A 14,593-nucleotide genomic window follows, 5' to 3' on the forward strand; every position below is an offset into this window, starting at 1 on the left:
ACATAATGCTTCGCGTATTCATTATGATCAGCTGATGTTCATTTGCAGCACGGTGGTTCTGCTACTACGAATCTTCCTGGCGAGGCTGCACAATCAGCAGTCCATGGCCACGGCAAATGGCAACGTTCAGGCAGCCTTCATCGGCATTTGGTCTCTCACCGCGCATCTCCCTCAGCGCGTACAGTTGGTCCATTGCTAGTGCTTGGCTGAGCCGTGCAAAAGCGGTCTGGAGATGTCCCTGCACCACTTCCTCAAGCTCTTCCTCAAACGGAGCGCGCTCGCATGCCAACCATCGACTTTTGAGAGATTTCTCGAGAACGTCCAGCACTTCCTCGACGACCATAAGCCAGTCGGTGGCCATTTTTGCGAACGAACTCGCTAGTTGTTCGCGAAAGGCTTCAGGCAGTTGGCTCAAACCGGAGACCCCCAACGGAACAAGGCCACCGACACTTGCCACCACAGATAACCCCAACGGCAGCTTACCTTTCTTGCGCTCAGGGTAAGCCGTGACTTCCTCAGCAAACATAGTCAACATCTCCATGGCCTCATTTGCCGCTGGTGCATACCCACATTGAGCCAGCCCACTTACACCTTGAAACAGCGGCTCAAGCTTCAAAGGGAGTGTCAGCACAGCCAGAACGCGCTCGCTTTTCGTCACTAGCTGCTCGAAGACGCCGTCAATACTTTTGCTCTCTTGTAGCAGTGCCATCAAGACTTCTCGAGCTTCTGGTCTCGGTACAGAAGCTGCGTGGGTCAACGGTTGAAGCACGTTGAGCCAGAACAGAGCGTTCGAACCGCCCACCAACTTCCCTCGAAGTTCCTGGAGATACAACTGCACCTGTTCTTGGCACTGCTCTTCCGCGACGTGGCTCAATGTCTGGAACTGCTTCGCTGCATCCGCGATCTTCGCCTCAGGCCAGCGATGGAATTGGCGGAGCAACGTGTCACGAACCTCCTCACTGCGCTCACAAAAGTTCAGATTCAGCTTGAGCGGCCGATATTTTGCGACGCTGAAAACCCACTCAGCAAGTCTCTCGACACTCTGAAATGTCGGCAAGTTGCTGCGCATCGGCACGATAGCTTTCAATCCTCCATTATCGTGGCACCAACAACGCTCTTTCTTCTTCAGCCATATTTGCTTAGGTCGAGAGCTCTCCATGGTGACGTTTTCCGGACGATCTGTCTGCTGGGATCTGCTTTGCTTTCGCCCGCGCTGTGCCTTCGTTCTGCTCAATGCTGACCGTTTACGCCGCGCTGTCATATTCAAAGAGAAATCGAGGCTACAGCCTAGCTCCTGGTCCCACATCCAACCGCAAGCCAACTGACCCAATTTGACGTTTGGCAAACGGTGGCAGCAAATACGGGTCCCTCAGGATACCAAACTAAAGTCGATGCAGTAAATCATCGAAGACCGAACTATGAGTTTGTCAGCAATGTTGGTCGTGGGAAAATCATTTAGTTGGTTGGTTAAGTGGCCTTCTATTTGATATTTATGTGTTTCTATAGTAGCCTTTTGTCAATATAAAAGACGCGATGTCGTGCCTCTGTCTGGGTGGTGTTGCTCCTGGTTGATCTCGTTGTTTGACGTTTGATAGATAGCTTTGCATCGGGTCTGTTGTTGTGCTGGGTTGTTGTAGGTAAAATTGTCGAGTCTTGTGGGTTTGTGTCAGTGTCCGAACTGCTTTCAGGTCGGCTTTTGCTGGTGTGCTCCATTGCACAACGAAGAAGCACCGTACCTCTTGATCCAGTTCCTGGATGGGGCTGTCGCGCTGTGTTGTCGCTGGTTTTGCACTGAGGACATTCTGGATTGTTTTATCCACACTGTCAATTCGGAGCTACGTCTTTGGTGCGTCTCCGATGTTCTTGAGTGCTTGGAGCACATTGTCCAGGATTTTCACCGCGTTGGCTTGTCTGGTTGCTTGGGTCGAGAAGCTGATGCTTGATGCTGCCACTCCATGCCATGTCATACCGGCTTCCTCTGAGTAAAATTGATCGTGGGAAAATCATTGTTGTGTAGTTTCTGTTGAGATTTGCTGTATGTTGTACATTATTAATAAATAGTGTTGCTTTTTAACCCCCGCTCACCGATGTCAGAGGATACGACTAGTCTGAAATCCAGAGGCAACACGTGAATGTCGGCTATTGTTTGATGAACTTGCGTATGTTTCACAGTGTAGGAAAGTGTAAAGCTCTAGCGAGGGGAGCTAGCCTTGCTCCCGAGGATTTCTTGCCGCAATGAATTGATCAAAATCAGAAGTGAGAGCTGCTGCCCAGTCCAGACATGGGAAGATCTGACCGTGCAGTTCTCAAGTCTAACCATTGCTGACCGTACGCATTGTCCTGCAGCCTGTACGCACCTCAGCATTGTTCTCATGAACCCAGCATCCGCAGCCAATTTGAAGGTGTTGTTGGGTACGCCCCGAGGCTTCGCTGCTCTAGCAAGCTCTCACTTTTCATTTCGCTCCGTCAAACGCACTCGTCCCAGATCCAAGCTCCAGCGTTGCGCAAGTACCGTCCTCTGCGGAGGCGAGGATGAAGAAGATCGCTGAAGGAGTCCAGACAGCCCGTTGTTCGCTGTTGAGTCGTTACCCGCCACATTTAAAAATGCTACTCTTGGCAGACCTCCCAGCGCAGACGTAAGGCTCGAGGAGAATGCTGCGTCGACACGAGAGCTGCTCAACGGATGTCACGTTACGCGACCTGTATGATGAGACTGAGCACCGTTCAAGCTTGTTTCAAGACAAGACGTAAGCAGAAAAGTTTTCTAGTGTCGCCGTGTGCCTATCTGGAGGTGGGGAAGGTTGCATGGCGATAGCCGGGTCAAGCATGAGTCCTTTCGGACTCTGTAGGTTACGTGCCCTTCGGGGAATATTGGGTTAATGAAGGATGTCAACCAACTAAAGAGATGGCGGACCCTGGGTGGGTCTCGCGATCAAAGATGAGGACGCGTAATGAGCAGCAACCGACAAGTTGCAAACGTCACGTCCGACGTGAGCGTGGAGTAAAATATGATGACAACCTTGGCGAGGTTGTTCAGTGAGGTGTGTTGGCCGAGAAAGGATCTAGTTGTCGCAGCACGACTACGAACGTTTCTCGTTGACCAGGAGCTCAAGCAAGTGAACATCTTGTCGTTGTATTTGTTGCGGTTATACGCGCTTGCCAATCGCACCATCGACAGAAATACGGGCCTGGCCCAGAACGTAGGCAGCATCCTCCAGCGAATCCAGCACGCGGCTGATCGGTGCCAGGAAGTCCACGTCCATGTTTAAGCGCACGAGCTGGCAGCTACTTTCGTCCCACTCAAAATACAGCTTGCAAGGGAGAAGCAGGCGGCGTTCGAGCAGTTTCGATCCGAGAGTGGCTGCCTTGAGGTCTTCTTCGCCGTCTCTGCGGTATCCTCGTTCCTCGGCCAGCAGATGCGGGAACACGTTGTCAAACGTTGCGTTTGTCACCGTCACCCGGAGCGACGCTGAGACTTGGACGAGGTTCTTGGACACTTCCGTGATGTGGTCCAGCTGAAAGCACAAGTCGCCAAAATACGTCGAGTACCGCCGCCATTGCTCAATGAGTGCTTCCACGCCTTGGCGTTCGCCCAGCATGACGTCAGGAGTCAAAGAGGATCGTAGAAAGACGACTTGCTCCTGGAACGCATCACGCGGCTCGCCTTGAACGCTGGACGCCGGAGCGCGTAGTCCGTTGCGAAAGAGGTGAAAGTACTCCACCACGACGGTAAAGACGCTGTGCTTGGTGCTGTAGAGCGCTCGATCTCGCTGCAGCGCGAGCAATGGCTCCTCTTGCTTCAATCTCGAGACGACTTCCTCGAGCTCTTTGAGAGCGTCGTTTTGTCTCGAGCGATAGCGCGCTTGGTTGACGCGACACTGCTCCCGGCGCTGAGCATGTGCCAGTTGGGTAGCGGTTTGCTTGCCGCCAGGACCCGCTCGCTTTGGATTACGCCGTTGAACGTTTCCGTCGTTAGGCACCAAGTACGCACCACCACCACAGTCATGGACACCCTCGCTGTGGCTACGCTGGCGTTTTGATGTGGGATCAGCCTTGTAGCGATGGGGGTCCGCAGCGAACGGACGCTTAGCCCGTAGTCGCATTGGCATGGGCACCCGTCGCGTCACCACGGGTGGTGCAGTCGGAGATGACAGTCGAACGGTTGGCTCGGTCTCTGCAACACGGGCGGTGTGCCTCCAATCTGTGCTGGTAAACCCTCTCTTCACGTGACCTCGGGTGAAGAGGGGACCGACCATCTTCGAGGTCGCGGCAATACTGCTGGCCAGGAAGTCGCTGTTGTATTGGGGAGGTTCCATTGTGAGTGATCGGAGAGTGCCTAATTGACAAGTGGGGTGTTCACTGCTCACGTGGTGTCCAGCAACGGCTACTACCACTGCAGTGCACTGATTATTCTAGTTGCCAGGCCCCACGCGGAGCATGAACATCGGGGCATCATCCAGCTGGCTGCGACGGGTATGACCACAGCCAAGGCCTTTCCATTGGTCATGGAATGTCAGCGTCTCGGCGTTTATGAAGGCTCTGTGGCTGGCCTTGTATGTAATAGACACAAACAGAGTAACATAGAGCTCACCCGATTTGGGATACGGCATTGCTACACGTAGCTCCGGAGAAACCTTATTTGGCTCTACCACGCTGTAGTGTACATGTACAAGGCCAAATAGTACTATTTCCACCTTTAATGAAACCAAGCATTACCCGCGACTTACGTGGGGCAAAAACGTGGAAAAGGAGCCAACACTCGTACAGTGAGCAGCAGTCCTGGGCTTTGGCGAGTCTGTGAAGGTTTCGTGCTCGAGCTCAATCGTTTGGTGGCCACCGTTACACAGGGTTTTCCCAATCTGCTCCGTTCTGAGATATGGATAACGATGGGATGATATAGCCATTCGACATGCGTCCAGTGTGATTATGGAGGTGATTATGTGGTGCCAGCGTTTACGATGTCGCTTATTAAGACATGTTACTTAAGCTTAGGCTTACGAAGGCGTCTTGTTGACGATGCGAGGCTCAGTGCCAAAACAAGAAGTGGCTTCTCTATTCTCTATTTTGTTACGTTATAACTATAGAGTTCTGTAGTTTTTGAAGGCTGCGTCTGATCGTGGTTTTATCTGTGCTCCAAGAACTCAAGAAAATCGGAGACGCACCAAAGACGTAGCTCCGAATTGACAGTGTGGATAAAACAATCCAGAATGTCCTCAGTGCAAAACCAGAGACAACAATGAGCGACAGCCCCATCCAGGAACTGGACCACGAGTTACAGCGTTTCTTTGTTGTGCAATGGAGCACACCAGCAAAAGCCGACCTGGAAGCAGTTCGGACGCTGACGAAAGCACACACGACCCGACAATTCAACTTTCAAAACCCCAGCACAACCCCAGATACAATACAGGAATACCTTGCCAACTTCACGCTACAAGATCAACCCGAGGCAACATTACCAAGACAGATGAACGACATCAAGTCGCGTCTTTTACATTATCAAAATGCTTCTATAGGAATAACATACACATCAAATATGGCTTCTATAGAAAACACATAAACATCAAATAGAAGGCCACTTACCATCACCAAAAAGTTAGGCGTGTCCGCGATCAAAGATGAGGACGCGTAATGAGCAGCAACCGACAAGTTGCAAACGTCACGTCCGACGTGAGCGTGGAGTAAAATATGATGACAACCTTGGCGAGGTTGTTCAGTGAGGTGTGTTGGCCGAGAAAGGATCTAGTTGTCGCAGCACGACTACGAACGTTTCTCGTTGACCAGGAGCTCAAGCAAGTGAACATCTTGTCGTTGTATTTGTTGCGGTTATACGCGCTTGCCAATCGCACCATCGACAGAAATACGGGCCTGGCCCAGAACGTAGGCAGCATCCTCCAGCGAATCCAGCACGCGGCTGATCGGTGCCAGGAAGTCCACGTCCATGTTTAAGCGCACGAGCTGGCAGCTACTTTCGTCCCACTCAAAATACAGCTTGCAAGGGAGAAGCAGGCGGCGTTCGAGCAGTTTCGATCCGAGAGTGGCTGCCTTGAGGTCTTCTTCGCCGTCTCTGCGGTATCCTCGTTCCTCGGCCAGCAGATGCGGGAACACGTTGTCAAACGTTGCGTTTGTCACCGTCACCCGGAGCGACGCTGAGACTTGGACGAGGTTCTTGGACACTTCCGTGATGTGGTCCAGCTGAAAGCACAAGTCGCCAAAATACGTCGAGTACCGCCGCCATTGCTCAATGAGTGCTTCCACGCCTTGGCGTTCGCCCAGCATGACGTCAGGAGTCAAAGAGGATCGTAGAAAGACGACTTGCTCCTGGAACGCATCACGCGGCTCGCCTTGAACGCTGGACGCCGGAGCGCGTAGTCCGTTGCGAAAGAGGTGAAAGTACTCCACCACGACGGTAAAGACGCTGTGCTTGGTGCTGTAGAGCGCTCGATCTCGCTGCAGCGCGAGCAATGGCTCCTCTTGCTTCAATCTCGAGACGACTTCCTCGAGCTCTTTGAGAGCGTCGTTTTGTCTCGAGCGATAGCGCGCTTGGTTGACGCGACACTGCTCCCGGCGCTGAGCATGTGCCAGTTGGGTAGCGGTTTGCTTGCCGCCAGGACCCGCTCGCTTTGGATTACGCCGTTGAACGTTTCCGTCGTTAGGCACCAAGTACGCACCACCACCACAGTCATGGACACCCTCGCCGTGGCTACGCTGGCGTTTTGATGTGGGATCAGCCTTATAGCGATGGGGGTCCGCAGCGAACGGACGCTTAGCCCGTAGTCGCATTGGCATGGGCACCCGTCGCGTCACCACGGGTGGTGCAGTCGGAGATGACAGTCGAACGGTTGGCTCGGTCTCTGCAACACGGGCGGTGTGCCTCCAATCTGTGCTGGTAAACCCTCTCTTCACGTGACCTCGGGTGAAGAGGGGACCGACCATCTTCGAGGTCGCGGCAATACTGCTGGCCAGGAAGTCGCTGTTGTATTGGGGAGGTTCCATTGTGAGTGATCGGAGCGTGCCTAATTGACAAGTGGGGTGTTCACTGCTCACGTGGTGTCCAGCAACGGCTACTACCACTGCAGTGCACTGATTATTCTAGTTGCCAGGCCCCACGCGGAGCATGAACATCGGGGCATCATCCAGCTGGCTGCGACGGGTATGACCACAGCCAAGGCCTTTCCATTGGTCATGGAATGTCAGCGTCTCGGCGTTTATGAAGGCTCTGTGGCTGGCCTTGTATGTAATAGACACAAACAGAGTAACATAGAGCTCACCCGATTTGGGATACGGCATTGCTACACGTAGCTCCGGAGAAACCTTATTTGGCTCTACCACGCTGTAGTGTACATGTACAAGGCCAAATAGTACTATTTCCACCTTTAATGAAACCAAGCATTACCCGCGACTTACGTGGGGCAAAAACGTGGAAAAGGAGCCAACACTCGTACAGTGAGCAGCAGTCCTGGGCTTTGGCGAGTCTGTGAAGGTTTCGTGCTCGAGCTCAATCGTTTGGTGGCCACCGTTACACAGGGTTTTCCCAATCTGCTCCGTTCTGAGATATGGATAACGATGGGATGATATAGCCATTCGACATGCGTCCAGTGTGATTATGGAGGTGATTATGTGGTGCCAGCGTTTACGATGTCGCTTATTAAGACATGTTACTTAAGCTTAGGCTTACGAAGGCGTCTTGTTGACGATGCGAGGCTCAGTGCCAAAACAAGAAGTGGCTTCTCTATTCTCTATTTTGTTACGTTATAACTATAGAGTTCTGTAGTTTTTGAAGGCTGCGTCTGATCGTGGTTTTATCTGTGCTCCAAGAACTCAAGAAAATCGGAGACGCACCAAAGACGTAGCTCCGAATTGACAGTGTGGATAAAACAATCCAGAATGTCCTCAGTGCAAAACCAGAGACAACAATGAGCGACAGCCCCATCCAGGAACTGGACCACGAGTTACAGCGTTTCTTTGTTGTGCAATGGAGCACACCAGCAAAAGCCGACCTGGAAGCAGTTCGGACGCTGACGAAAGCACACACGACCCGACAATTCAACTTTCAAAACCCCAGCACAACCCCAGATACAATACAGGAATACCTTGCCAACTTCACGCTACAAGATCAACCCGAGGCAACATTACCAAGACAGATGAACGACATCAAGTCGCGTCTTTTACATTATCAAAATGCTTCTATAGGAATAACATACACATCAAATATGGCTTCTATAGAAAACACATAAACATCAAATAGAAGGCCACTTACCATCACCAAAAAGTTAGGCGTGTCCGCGATCAAAGATGAGGACGCGTAATGAGCAGCAACCGACAAGTTGCAAACGTCACGTCCGACGTGAGCGTGGAGTAAAATATGATGACAACCTTGGCGAGGTTGTTCAGTGAGGTGTGTTGGCCGAGAAAGGATCTAGTTGTCGCAGCACGACTACGAACGTTTCTCGTTGACCAGGAGCTCAAGCAAGTGAACATCTTGTCGTTGTATTTGTTGCGGTTATACGCGCTTGCCAATCGCACCATCGACAGAAATACGGGCCTGGCCCAGAACGTAGGCAGCATCCTCCAGCGAATCCAGCACGCGGCTGATCGGTGCCAGGAAGTCCACGTCCATGTTTAAGCGCACGAGCTGGCAGCTACTTTCGTCCCACTCAAAATACAGCTTGCAAGGGAGAAGCAGGCGGCGTTCGAGCAGTTTCGATCCGAGAGTGGCTGCCTTGAGGTCTTCTTCGCCGTCTCTGCGGTATCCTCGTTCCTCGGCCAGCAGATGCGGGAACACGTTGTCAAACGTTGCGTTTGTCACCGTCACCCGGAGCGACGCTGAGACTTGGACGAGGTTCTTGGACACTTCCGTGATGTGGTCCAGCTGAAAGCACAAGTCGCCAAAATACGTCGAGTACCGCCGCCATTGCTCAATGAGTGCTTCCACGCCTTGGCGTTCGCCCAGCATGACGTCAGGAGTCAAAGAGGATCGTAGAAAGACGACTTGCTCCTGGAACGCATCACGCGGCTCGCCTTGAACGCTGGACGCCGGAGCGCGTAGTCCGTTGCGAAAGAGGTGAAAGTACTCCACCACGACGGTAAAGACGCTGTGCTTGGTGCTGTAGAGCGCTCGATCTCGCTGCAGCGCGAGCAATGGCTCCTCTTGCTTCAATCTCGAGACGACTTCCTCGAGCTCTTTGAGAGCGTCGTTTTGTCTCGAGCGATAGCGCGCTTGGTTGACGCGACACTGCTCCCGGCGCTGAGCATGTGCCAGTTGGGTAGCGGTTTGCTTGCCGCCAGGACCCGCTCGCTTTGGATTACGCCGTTGAACGTTTCCGTCGTTAGGCACCAAGTACGCACCACCACCACAGTCATGGACACCCTCGCCGTGGCTACGCTGGCGTTTTGATGTGGGATCAGCCTTATAGCGATGGGGGTCCGCAGCGAACGGACGCTTAGCCCGTAGTCGCATTGGCATGGGCACCCGTCGCGTCACCACGGGTGGTGCAGTCGGAGATGACAGTCGAACGGTTGGCTCGGTCTCTGCAACACGGGCGGTGTGCCTCCAATCTGTGCTGGTAAACCCTCTCTTCACGTGACCTCGGGTGAAGAGGGGACCGACCATCTTCGAGGTCGCGGCAATACTGCTGGCCAGGAAGTCGCTGTTGTATTGGGGAGGTTCCATTGTGAGTGATCGGAGCGTGCCTAATTGACAAGTGGGGTGTTCACTGCTCACGTGGTGTCCAGCAACGGCTACTACCACTGCAGTGCACTGATTATTCTAGTTGCCAGGCCCCACGCGGAGCATGAACATCGGGGCATCATCCAGCTGGCTGCGACGGGTATGCCCACAGCCAAGGCCTTTCCATTGGTCATGGAATGTCAGCGTCTCGGCGTTTATGAAGGCTCTGTGGCTGGCCTTGTATGTAATAGACACAAACAGAGTAACATAGAGCTCACCCGATTTGGGATACGGCATTGCTACACGTAGCTCCGGAGAAACCTTATTTGGCTCTATCACGCTGTAGTGTACATGTACAAGGCCAAATAGTACTATTTCCACCTTTAATGAAACCAAGCATTACCCGCGACTTACGTGGGGCAAAAACGTGGAAAAGGAGCCAACACTCGTACAGTGAGCAGCAGTCCTGGGCTTTGGCGAGTCTGTGAAGGTTTCGTGCTCGAGCTCAATCGTTTGGTGGCCACCGTTACACAGGGTTTTCCCAATCTGCTCCGTTCTGAGATATGGATAACGATGGGATGATATAGCCATTCGACATGCGTCCAGTGTGATTATGGAGGTGATTATGTGGTGCCAGCGTTTACGATGTCGCTTATTAACCCTTTCGTGAACACGCGTCTTGATGCATGTTGATGCAAATCTAAAAAGTTCATAGAACGCGGCAAAATGCCGCGTTTTGATGCTGCAACGGAATCAAAGAAACGATAGAGCATATCTTTTGGAGCTGCCCAGCGGCACAAGCCTGTTGGCAGAAACTCATCGGACACTGGATGGAGGAAAAATGGAGTGGGAAGCAGCTGGAGCTCGTGATGGCAAACTGTGCCAACAGGAAAGCACCATCAATGTCAGCAGTGACAGCGGTGAGACTCAGAAAAGAATATCCAGACACGGAAGAAGAGATAGTCACACAATGGAAACGGCTATGGCGCATCATGAGCAGCGTCTGCATCACCATGCTATGGATGCAGAGGAACCGAGTCATCTTTCAGCACGAAGAGATCAAACTGGAGCAGAGCACACAAGAATTCTGGGCAACAGGGCTTCGACAAGTGAAAGCATTGGCTAAGCGGGAACGCCGACGCCCAGACATGATACTAGAAGGGACCTGGTTGCTTCTATGCTGTGCAGCTTTTGAAGAATCACCACGAGAGCAGTCTACAAGAAGGACAAGCCCCGTACAACCACCGCACTCGAATGAGGAACCGGCGTTGCTAACCAGGCTAAGGATCAATCAGGCATCTAGAAGTACTAACAACTAAATAGATCAACCTGCCTCTCTCTCTCTCTAAAATGCCGCGTTTTGACGTGGTGATGGGCGCTCCTAGACAGTACGCTTCTTGACGACGTGACACTTGCTGTTTCATTTTACGGTAAGTTGCCTGTAGAACGTGGCAAAATGCCGCGTTTTGCGTTGGAATATCCACGTTGCTGATTGGGCAAAAACTGCGCTTCACAGATTGGTCAAGATTGGCCAATGAGAACAATGAAAAGCGATGAGTTCCCAACGTCAAATTTCCCATCCCATATGGTATCTGAGGATAATGTAGACGTGTGAATCGGCCGCAGTCCAAAGGCGCGCCACTATTTTGGATAATGGCGCGAAATCGCGGCCACCTTCCGGCTGTAACACGACAATTAGAGTTGTTCATTGACCGCTATAGTGCAAATACGTCTGCTAACGTCGACATACTGAATCACTGCTGTCAAACTGGGCCTCACAACTCATCGCCCTCCTTTTGATACATAACCGAGCATATATATTGTTCTCATTATTCGACAGGTCCAACCGAGCATATATCTTGTTCTAAGTATTGCATCGATCAGTTCGAGTCCGTGACAGATCTAATCGTAGAATATAATATACTGGAAAAATTTGTACACATTAGATGTTAAGTTCATTTGGAAGCATATCACGTTCGAACCTCTATAATTGATACTATATGCGACAACCGGGAGAGCCGTTCATTTCCTGATTTTTCCCCTGCCCGACATGCCGGGAAAGCGCGCGCTAGCGGAAGCACAGAACAACACACGAAAGCGACGCCGGACACGACAAGAAGCTGGTGCGCAAAGCAGCCATGCCAGCGATTTGGCGTCAACATTAGACTTTCATGGTGTGTGGAGAGAGCTGAAGGCGGCTGGGTGGACGTCCAAGCCGCCGCGCGGACTTGACAATAGATATCGATATGTTCTCCCAGACTGTGCTGCTAACGGACGAGAGGGCCATGATTTCCTGCTTGGGGAGGAAGCTGTGTTGAGTCACTTCGTTCAACACTGTAGGTACCACCACTTCCCTGCAATTACGTCAAAGTTGGAACCTGAACAGTATGGCTACAAACTATGTATATGCAGGTAATCCACTTGTTGGTGATGGCAAGGGGTTACAGCACACCGCGGAAGACGATTCAAGGGCTGACAACCGTAGCCAGTACGAGCGCGCTGTTCACGTGACAGATCGTGGTGTTGGTGATGATGTTGGCAGTGTAGCTGTTGGTGGTGGCGTTGATGATGGTGGCGTGGCCGATGCTCCTGGTCGTGGACGTGGTGGTGCTGTTGCGGGTGGACGGCGGTTTGCTGGACGTGGTCGTGGTGACCGTGCTGCTAGTGCGCAAGCTCGTGCTGTTGGTGGCGGCGTTGATGATGGTGGCGTGGCCGATGCTCCTGGTCGTGGACGTGGTGGTGCTGTTGCGGGTGGACGGCGGTTTGCTGGACGTGGTCGTGGTGACCGTGCTGCTAGTGCGCAAGCTCGTGCTGTTGGTGGCGGCGTTGATGATGGTGGCGTGGCCGATGCTCCTGGTCGTGGACGTGGTGGTGCTGTTGCGGGTGGACGGCGGTTTGCTGGACGTGGTCGTGGTGACCGTGCTGCTAGTGCGCAAGCTCGTGCTGTTGGTGGCGGCGTTGATGATGGTGGCGTGGCCGATGCTCCTGGTCGTGGACGTGGTGGTGCTGTTGCGGGTGGACGGCGGTTTGCTGGACGTGGTCGTGGTGACCGTGCTGCTAGTGCGCAAGCTCGTGCTGTTGGTGGCGGCGTTGATGATGGTGGCGTGGCCGATGCTCCTGGTCGTGGACGTGGTGGTGCTGTTGCGGGTGGACGGCGGTTTGCTGGACGTGGTCGTGGTGACCGTGCTGCTAGTGCGCAAGCTCGTGCTGTTGGTGGCGGCGTTGATGATGGTGGCGTGGCCGATGCTCCTGGTCGTGGACGTGGTGGTGCTGTTGCGGGTGGACGGCGGTTTGCTGGACGTGGTCGTGGTGACCGTGCTGCTAGTGCGCAAGCTCGTGCTGTTGGTGGCGGCGTTGATGATGGTGGCGTGGCCGATGCTCCTGGTCGTGGACGTGGTGGTGCTGTTGCGGGTGGACGGCGGTTTGCTGGACGTGGTGAAGACGGTCGAGCTGCTAGCGTGTCAGCTCTCGGTGTTGATTGCGTTGTGGACGGAGGTGGGACTACGAATGCGTTCGGTCCTGACAACAGTCGGCCACTTATTGTTCCCAGAGCTGGCGATCAGGTCGCCTTGGCAGCTCAAGGTAGTGGTCACGGCGTAGTTATGGGAGGTCACCAGCGCGCAACAGGTCAACCGGTTTGTGCTAATAGCACGGCAACTACACTAACACGACAAAGCGCTCTTCGCGCAGATCGAAGCAGTGCGACCCCAACTACATCGACTAGCGCCACAACCAATACCACGCCTCGCAGTAACACCCCAACCACACCAAGTATTGTGAACCTCTTGCTGAAGCAGCTGGTGGCATTTTCGCCATCAAAAGAACCGTGGATGCAGAATCACAAAACCAAGATTTACAGATGTGTAGGCACCGCATATATAGTGGGTCGAGTATGTCGTCGTGTAAAGAAACCGAAGAGCGGGGCCATTCTGCAAGTTATGTGGCTCGATACCCAGTTTCAAAATGCAGTGGAAGCGCTCACTGTAGCAACTGTACAACGGGGTATCGATAATTACCAGGCCCTGATGTGCCGACCCAATAAGCCGGCATGGCGTGATTTGACCGATACGGTGGTGGAAGGGGAGCTGAATCTGGATTTGCCACTTGATGAGCTCGAAATTGCATCTGATGAAGAAGACTACGAGTTGTGGGACTCTGAACGACTTTTACCAGCGAGTCTGTCAGAGGTCGAGGCAGTGAAGAGTATGCGTTTTGAGCCCGAGATGGAAATGGAAGGCCCCAGCGACTTGTACACTCACCCTGATGGCAGCAGTACGACACGATTACTTCCCGAATACAGCAATTTGTTTGCCCATTCAGCCTCTTCAAGTTTTTTTGCCTACATCCCAGTATACTTTTGGAAGCAAGTTGTCCTAGAGACGAACCAGTATGCAGCTACCAAGGAGGTTCGAATCACAAAAGCTTTCACGATGGAAGAGCTGATGACTTTTCTCGGCGTCATGTTTTACATGACCCTCACCGACAAAGGAGAATATTCTAACTACTGGGGGCAACAGACTGAAGACGCGATATTTGGTGGGGCATCTACTAGTTTGGACACTGTTATGAGTCTGCGTAGATTCAAGTTGATTCGCCGCTGTTTGTGTTTTCGCGCTGAGCCTGGTGCGGCGGTTGAACGGGACCCAGCAGCCCGAATTCGACCATTGCTAAATCTACTCAAATGTACTGGTGGACGGTATGTTGAAGTAGGCCGTGATCTGGCTTTAGACGAAGCCAGCATTGCTTGCCGGTCTCGCCACGGACGGCATCTCATTGTCTACAATCCACAAAAGCCTGGAGGAAAGTATCATTTCAGAATGTACGTGGTGTGTTGCTCGACCACGTGGATCGCTCTGAATTATCGACTGCACTGCAACAATAGTGACATTGCCGATCGCCTGCAGCACGTGGTGACCCCAGCAGAGA

The 14,593-nt window shown here is 52.7% G+C and overlaps 4 protein-coding genes across 4 annotated transcripts; all 4 read right to left on the minus strand.

Moving 5' to 3' along the window:
• Window positions 1-64: 64 nt before the first annotated feature.
• Window positions 65-1,159, minus strand: KRP23_12586 (uncharacterized protein; the record flags this gene model as incomplete). The annotated part of the gene is made up of 1 exon (XM_067883221.1): window positions 65-1,159. One exon carries the CDS (start codon window positions 1,157-1,159, stop codon window positions 65-67), a length of 1,095 nt encoding a protein of 364 aa, XP_067739494.1.
• A 1,987-nt stretch (window positions 1,160-3,146) lies between these two features.
• On the minus strand, window positions 3,147-4,316 carry KRP23_12587 (bZIP transcription factor 1; the record flags this gene model as incomplete). Its single annotated transcript, XM_067883222.1, has 1 exon — window positions 3,147-4,316. One exon carries the CDS (start codon window positions 4,314-4,316, stop codon window positions 3,147-3,149), a length of 1,170 nt encoding a protein of 389 aa, XP_067739495.1.
• Window positions 4,317-5,823: 1,507 nt separating this feature from the next.
• On the minus strand, window positions 5,824-6,933 carry KRP23_12588 (bZIP transcription factor 1; the record flags this gene model as incomplete). Its single annotated transcript, XM_067883223.1, has 1 exon — window positions 5,824-6,933. The coding sequence occupies one exon, from the start codon at window positions 6,931-6,933 to the stop codon at window positions 5,824-5,826; it is 1,110 nt and encodes a 369-aa protein (XP_067739496.1).
• Window positions 6,934-8,500: 1,567 nt separating this feature from the next.
• KRP23_12589 (bZIP transcription factor 1) lies at window positions 8,501-9,610 on the minus strand (the record flags this gene model as incomplete). The annotated part of the gene is made up of 1 exon (XM_067883224.1): window positions 8,501-9,610. The coding sequence occupies one exon, from the start codon at window positions 9,608-9,610 to the stop codon at window positions 8,501-8,503; it is 1,110 nt and encodes a 369-aa protein (XP_067739497.1).
• Window positions 9,611-14,593: the final 4,983 nt, after the last annotated feature.

This window comes from Phytophthora ramorum (assembly GCF_020800215.1).
Source record: "Phytophthora ramorum isolate Pr-102 chromosome Unknown Phyram_PR-102_s0015, whole genome shotgun sequence".
NCBI lineage: Eukaryota > Oomycota > Peronosporomycetes > Peronosporales > Peronosporaceae > Phytophthora > Phytophthora ramorum.